The sequence below is a fragment of the Papio anubis genome, chromosome 16 (genome assembly GCF_008728515.1).
Source record: "Papio anubis isolate 15944 chromosome 16, Panubis1.0, whole genome shotgun sequence".
Taxonomy (NCBI): Eukaryota; Metazoa; Chordata; class Mammalia; order Primates; family Cercopithecidae; genus Papio; species Papio anubis.
The window spans coordinates 45,426,106-45,433,763 of NC_044991.1; the positions used below are offsets into that span (position 1 = coordinate 45,426,106).

Sequence of the window (7,658 nt, forward strand, 5' to 3'; positions counted from 1 at the left end):
GCATCCCTCAACTGATGATGGACAGGAATTGGTTGACATTTATCTTTTTTTTTTTTTTTTTTTTTTGTAATTTAGGCAGCTTTGAGATGGGTTGTACACTATCTGCCAGATGTCCCTGACAAGTCTCAGTCCCAGTTGCCAACAATGGCAACTTGTTCATGAGTGTATTGACTTCCTTCCCTTCTGTGCCTCACTTCACTATTTTTCCTCTGTGCTTCCTGGGTTCACCTCCCTAATAAATTTCTTGCACTCAAGTCTTTATCTTTGGGTCTGTTTCTTGGGGAATGTAAACTAAAACAAAGGCATTTTACAATCTTTTCCCACCTGGTTCTCTCCATTAAGCCTCCTGAACCTCCTACCATGAACTCATCTTTCATTGACCAAAGACATAATGCTCTGATATTTTATATCTTTCTAACAGCCTTTCCCTCTGCTGGAATGCCTTTCTATGCCTGTACGCCTGGCTACTCTGCTTTCAAGACTTGGGTCAAATGTCTCTCTGAAGAAAGTTGTCTTCCCAGCGTAGGTCAGTTACACATTGTTCTGTGTTCCCATGCAAGGTCCATATATTTCTATTGTGGTGGACTATTTCCAAAGATGGTCACAATAATCTCTCCAATCCCTTACAACCTTTTTCAATGTGACTTTGCAGCTTCTCTCATGAAAAAAACAGCATCTGTTTCTCCTCCCCTTGCATCTTAGCTGGACTATGACTGGCTTTGTCTGCAGAATGTAGCAGAAATGTCCCTAGAACATAAAAGAGGTCTTGTAGTTTCTATTTTTACTCTCTTAGAAGCCAGTCATCCTGTAAAAAAGCCTGGGCTACTCTGCAGAATAATGAGACCACATGCAGAGTGTGTCCTGGTGAAGTAGACACAAGGTGCTTTGGACAACAGCTGGTACTAAGGTCTGGGACATGTGAATGGGGTCATCTTGGATGCTCAGGCAAGTTGATCTGCAGCAAACACCACATGGAGCAGAGAAGGGCAATCCCTAGCAGCCCCTGCCTGAATCAAGAACAATCCAATAGTTGTTGTTTCAAACCATTGGGTTTTGGATTCGCTGTTACACAGGAATAGATAACCACAGCATTTATTATAGTACTTACCATTAAATACTATAATTGCTTGTCTTTCTTTCCTACTTAGACTGTGAGCTATTTATAAATGGAGGGAGAATATTTTCATCTTAATGGCTGCAGCACGTGACACACAAGAATGTTTTTAAAATGATGAGCCCATGAAAACATGGGGATTCCTTGAGGAGCTCATGCAGAAACCTTGCCACGTTGGGGATTGTTTTAAGGAAACAGGAGCCAAGAAACCAAGGCATTAGAAAATGAATACCAAAGACAAGAGTAGGATGAAGATTCAGAGCAGTTGAAAGGGATTTCTAAAACTTTTAGTTTATGAGTTCTCCTAGTAATTGGCGAGAATATTGCCCTCTATTTCAATCAGGGGGTAGCGTAGGTGAGCCCCACAGACCCTGGTACTTACCACGGCTGTCAGGCAGCTACCACTGTTTGCAATTAAACTTTTAATCAGTCACGGCTCTTATTCTCTAGAATAAGTTTATACTACAGCAGAAGAGTAGCTTCAGGATATTGCAGGCTTCAAGAGGATATAGAAAGGTGGGGAGAACAGAAGTTCAGCTTTAATGGTTCTAAAACTGGAAATGATTTCCATAGTAATGCGGCTTAATCCTTTCTCTTCTTCCAGCATCTGCTGAGCACCACCTCAGCTACAGCACTGCCTCTCACTGCGACGAAGGCTCACTGAATTGAGAAACATTTCTCAAGTCATATGACCTGTTGTGCCTCACAGCTTCCTGGAATGCTTTGTGACCTTTCTTATGCCCTTTACTAGCAACTCCTACATTCATCTCTGGAGTTCTTTTCCTGTCTTTTCCTCTTTGGCCCCCAGGAATAAGTTCCCTATTTTATCTGCAATTATAATGTCTCAAGGTTCAATTTGAGTCTTCCCTGCTCTGAGAAGCTGTCACCGACCACCCCAACCTGTGACTTCCTAGAACACACTGAAAAAGGAACTGGCTTTGAAGCAGCTTGGATTTGGGTTCAAATCCTGGCCATGCTGATTGTAATTCTTCGGAAGTTCCTTAGTGATTTTTCTTTCCCCATCTGTATAATGGACAGTGTACTACCACTTCATGGGGCTGTTTTGAAGGCACAGGAGATGCCTACCTAAAGTGCTTAGCCCTTCCTGATATGTAGCAGAACATTGATATTTATTATTATTTTTGCTCTTCTCCAGCTTCCAGTACTAATATCTATACCACTCATTTGTCCTCAAGTTATGTCTGCTTTATGACAGCTGTTGTCCTTGCACTAGCATTTAACTTTGATGTGATTTTTTAAATGTTGATATAAGCCTTCTCCTAACAGATAAGTTGTAAACTTCTTATTTATCTTTATATGTCCTAAGAATAACAGATGCTTAATAAATATTGGTGAAAAAAAAAAAAAGCAACCACGTGTTAGGGCTCATTACCTATACATGGTTTTACAGCATTCAGGTCAAGAACTCAATAAACCTTGAATTACAGTAACTCTAATCCTCAAACGTTTTTGTTTTCCAGGAAAGGGATGATTAGGAAAACTTTACAACTTTTTTTTCATCCTGCAGGTTTAGTTTAAGAGAAGAAAATGCAGACTCTATCCTCTTAAGAAACTACTTATGGGAAAATGCAATGGAGACACAAGGTCTACCTTTCTGGGTTTTGGTTTTCCTAATAAAAGTTTATGGCCAGGTAGAAAATAATTGCTGGGAATTAAAAAGCAATTATGTGGATAATAGTTGCAAAGTAATTATATAGAATTAAGTAAGGAATAGGAAATTTCTATTCATTAGGAAAAATTTTGATTCAATAAAAATTACAAGAAATATTAAGTTTATAGATTGAGACAGTAAGCACCCATCTGTCTGTAGTGTGGATATGCTCATGAGGAGGGAGAACAAATCCTCTAGTACAATAGTCTTCTGTTAGAAGTAAAAGGTAGGAGGCCATATTGGGAATAAACAAGTAAATGGACTTAATCAGTGATGAAAACCAGTTTTTGTGCATTCTCAGAACATACGAGGTTTAAAGAAAAAGAAAAAAAAAAAACCAGGAAAAATAGTCAAGCTCCATAAAATCTCCAGAAAGGAACTCTAGAAGGTTGCTAGACTGGAAAGGCTCTGGTCCTTGCCAGCTTTGAGACTGGGGCAGCAAACCTGCATGCTGGAGCAGGGATGGCAGCCTATGCTGGACCAGAGGGAAAGAGGATTCCTGAGCACTGCCTAATAGTAATTTTCATATTGTTTGTTATGCCAGGGAACTCTTTGTCAAGAGAATCTTGTAGGATCCTCTGATGTATAAAAGAGATAACGGTGTTGCTGTGTGGCTGCAAATAAGTGGGAAGAGAAAGGGTGGGAGGATCATTGGAGGGGCTGGTAGGATCTTAGATGCTGCAGCAGAGGACCTTAGGCCAGGCAGAACGTGTTTGGGAGACCAGCAGCCTAGGATTCTGTAAGCCTTTGCAGACTGCTTCTATCCACAGGCAAGGCTTTTGGTCTAGACCTAGTTTGTTAAAGGGCCCCAAGGATCAAAACTAGTGGCAAAGGAACATGAGAGTAAAGACAACTTTGTTCCCATCATGGAGGGGACGATAAGCTCTCGTTTGCTCTATTACACTATGATCTCAGCCGGGGTTTTTTTTGTTTGTTTTCCTGAAAAATATTTTTCAAGCCATAATTGAGGCTCTCAATGAAAGCCAATTGTAGCTTAGTGACACCTAAATGTGTCTGAGACAAGAGGCTCTGGATAGCCCTTCAGGAAGGCAAGAGCAGCCCTGATGTTTTCGACTATTCTTAGGGAAGCCTCAGTGTCCAAGGATATTTACAGTCTTGCAGCTGCACTTCATAATGAACCTTTAGAATCCTGGATTTTATCCTTACTTAGGAGTGGTTTTAACTGTCTAAGTTTCTAATCTCATACCTCGAATGTGATTATAAAACCAAGATAAAATAAATAAAAGGGAGAAAAGTTATGAAGGAATCTCTTCCCAGATGAGATCCCTCAGGGTCAGAATGATCAACAGGGTAAGTAGGTGAATAGCCTGTGAGTTACAGGCATTCCAGAGGCAAGGATCATCTTGAATAGTGGCCTGAATTGGTATTTAGTGATGCATAAGTGGTGGATATTACTGCAATTTCCTTCATGCAACTGACAGGAGCTGAGCACCTTCTCTTCATGTTGCTCCAGTTTTCAGATCCTCAGCTGGGACAGGTCAGTTTTGAGGTTTCAGATAGACATATCCCAGGATTGGACAGTGCCTTTTGTTAAGAGGGGAATGCTTTTGGGGACCACAGCCTGTTTACACACAACTCAGGCTCCAGAGCTCCCTTAGCCTCTTCCAACTGCACACGTGAATGTAATTCACTCAGTGGAGGATTGGCCCCAGCCAGACCCACCTGGCCTGCGATCTTAGAACAATCTGCCTTTCCTGTGGGTGGATACGTGCTCTCCGGATGATCAAATGATGGAAGATTGCATGGCCACTTCTCTTTCCCAATAGGAGGCTACCTGTTTGACTGCTTGGGCTTGCTCCTGGGGCAGATGAGCTCACCCCCTGCTGCTCAGAGCAGAGTGACACGGGGTGTCCTGTGGGGAGTGGGGAACTGCCTTACATAAGGACCTCACAGACCCAGGCTCTCTCTTAAAATAAGCTGACAACTTTCCTTGAGTTCCTCCTGCCTAGTATATTCTGCAAACATCCTGGTGCAATAAGAGAAAAAAAAAAGGGCCAAGTTACAAGTTTGTTTTAAAGATGCTGTTCTGTTTTCTGAGTGCAGTGTGTCACAATGAGCCATGCTTTCTGAAGTGTTTGGAAAAGAATGTCTGTGACGTCACATTTCAAAGAAATACTGTAGCCTCAAATCAAGTAGTGAGCTATAACAATGCTCCACTAAACACCAATAACAACTCGCCTTTCAAAGAGAGATGCATTTCTCATGGACCTGGGAAGAATGCCATCTCCACCACATAATGTCAGCAAAATGTACTTTCACTTCCTCTTTTTCTTCTGAAGCATGATAGTTGTAGCAGGTCTCTTGGACTAAAACATATGCAAAGAGTTGGAGCCTTCATAATTCTTCCCTCCCCACAAAATGCTTGAGACAAAAGTCTAGTAGGTACATTTGTATTTTAGGGAGCCTAAAGCTGTGTGAGTGTCTGTGTGTATCCTCTTTTGCATTCAGAAGACATTTTCTCCTTAATCCACACCTAAACTTTTTGGTAGCCAAGCACTTTCTATTAAAGGAATCAACAGTCAAAACACATAAAAACACTTCATAAGATGAACTTTAAGTTAGGACAGTCCCAAATATCTTCACAGAGAAATATTGAAATGTTCAGGTAATTCAGAGAACAGTAGGGGAGAGTGCCTCTTACCTGGGCTTCTTTCACTATTCCATTCTTTGTGCAGTTTCTGCTTTGCAGGCCATTGCTCTGTTTCTTGTGATTGTGAAGTTTCCCATTGCAAACAGTACTACCTCCAGGGTTAGCCATGGGTGTGAAGTGACAGAGCCCGGGACAGGTTTTCCTTCAGAGGTCTCTGCAAGCTTTAGTTTTTAGTCTGTGAGGGGATGGGATAAAGCTCTTTGGGGCTGAGCCCTTAAAGGAATCTTACCAATCAGGCTTTTCCAGAAGAAGAGCTACAGCCTATCTTTTTGCCAGATCGTTGAAATTAAAACAAACGGTTACCTTTATACTTCTCAACTCCAGTCAAAATGTGAACTCCATGGCAACAAACCTGCTTCCAAAACTATAAAGGAGATTGTCCATGCTGGCTCCTTCTGAGGACTGAGGGAACCTGGGGACTGAACAACCGAGTGGCAAAGTGTGAGGAGGCGGGCTGGGAGGTGGAGAGTCTTTTAAAGACACACACACACAGCATACTCACAGAGTCTTCTAAGTACACTGAGTTCTGAGTTAACCTCTTTTTCCCACCCCCTCTCTCCTGCATGTAATTGTGGTTTTTGGTTGTAAACCAAGCTCAAAAGTTAATATTTCTTTTTGCTATAAAATAACATTCAGAGGTGGTTTCCAGGGGCTGGAGGGATGAGGGAAAGGAAAGTTATTGTTTAATGAGTGCAGAGTTTCAGTTGGAGCAGATGAAAAAGGTATAGTGATGGATCACTGCACAACAAGGTGAACATACTTAATGCCACTAAACTGTACACTTAAAAATGATTAAAATGGTAAGTTTCATATGATGTATACATTTCCATAATTTACAAATGATTTGAAAAGATTTTTTAAAAGCCAGTATTCAAAACCCACCTATGTTAAAATCAGTACTATAATAAGGGGGTACCGACCCATCAAGAATTCCAGTAAGACAGATGTTGGGGAGACAGAATATTTGGTGACTGCATTGTCTTTACCTTGTGACCTTGGGGGAGGCATTTACTCACTTTATGGCTCAGTTTTTCCACCTATAAAATATCTGCTGAGGTGGAACGAAAATTATGACGTAGCTCGGGTTTGCTACCAATGCAGGTGTGAGGTGGTTGGTGACTGCTGGGTCCCAGTCCTGAAACACATCTGGTTTACTCATTAACTCGTATTCTCTCAATGCATGAATCTTCAAAGCTCTTTCTTCCTATCATCATCAAATGGCATGGTGACATGATTTGCTGGAGAGTCATTACAACCTGCTGAGTCTTCCCAAGCCCACCCTTGTGGTTTTCCTGAGTCAAGACTTCTTTAGCATCAGACTCTAAGAAAAGAAACCAATTTGGCTGGGTGCGGTGGCTCACACCTGTAATCCTAGCACTTCGGGAGGCCAAGGAGGGCAGATCATGAGGTCAGGAGATCGAGACCATCCTGGCTAACATGGTGAAGCCCAGTCTCGCCTAAAAATACAAAAAATTAGCCAGGTGTGGTGGTGAGTGCCTATAGTCCCAGCTACTCAGTAGGCTGAGGCAAGAGAATGGCGTGAACCTGGGAGGCAGAGTTTGCAGTGAGCTGAGATCGTGCCACTGCACTCCAGCCTGGGTGACAGAGCGATACTCTGTCTAAAAAAAGAAAAAAAAGAAACCAATTTATTGGTGCAGTAGACAAAAACAAACAATCAAACGCACATACACAAACAAAAAAACAGAAATGGCCCCTGTTTCCAGAGCCTCATGTCCTGCACCTCAGCTCCCTTGGACAGGGTTCAGTTCTACTCCAGAATAATGTGGTTTTTGGAGGTGGACATGCTAATGCTTCTAACCGTGATTTGCATATGAGGGTAGCTGCCTTTCCCATCCCAAGGAATGCTAGAGGAATAAGATAAGGCCTGAGGCCAAGGGAAGAGACGGAGTTAATACCAAGTGTGTTCAGCCCGGTTTGTGTCTCAAGTTCAAACATTTGATCGCATTTCTCTCAACCTTTACCATCAAAGTAGAAGTAGATTTTTACTGGTCTCTCCCTTCCATGGCTGTTTCACTGGATTCGGGGGCTAAACTCTTGTAGGTGTATTTTCTTCTAAGATTTAGGAAATGGAGAGATGAAGAGGTAGAGGGGAGCACGATTGTTGGCCCAACTGTCTCACATTACTTAGAAAGACAAGTCGAAGAGAGGGCATTGTTTTCCCTGAGCTCTATTGCCCTGTG

General features: G+C 42.1%; 1 protein-coding gene across 4 annotated transcripts in view; it reads right to left on the reverse strand.

Annotated features, from left to right (window-relative positions):
* SPTLC3 (serine palmitoyltransferase long chain base subunit 3) overlaps window positions 1–5,908 on the reverse strand; it is a 180,692-nt gene extending 174,784 nt beyond the window's left edge. Inside the window, exons 1-2 of one of the 4 annotated variants that reach the window (XM_021921236.2) lie at window positions 5,761–5,904; window positions 5,449–5,632 (exon numbers count right to left, since the gene is read on the reverse strand). In XM_021921236.2, the coding sequence (XP_021776928.1) occupies window positions 5,449–5,565 (117 nt within the window). In that variant the 5' untranslated portion in view covers window positions 5,566–5,632; window positions 5,761–5,904. Of the gene's footprint in view, window positions 1–5,448 lie in introns of all 4 variants that reach the window. The other 3 variants (XM_021921238.2, XM_021921235.2, XM_021921237.2) reach the window with 3 other exon arrangements.
* Window positions 5,909–7,658: the final 1,750 nt, after the last annotated feature.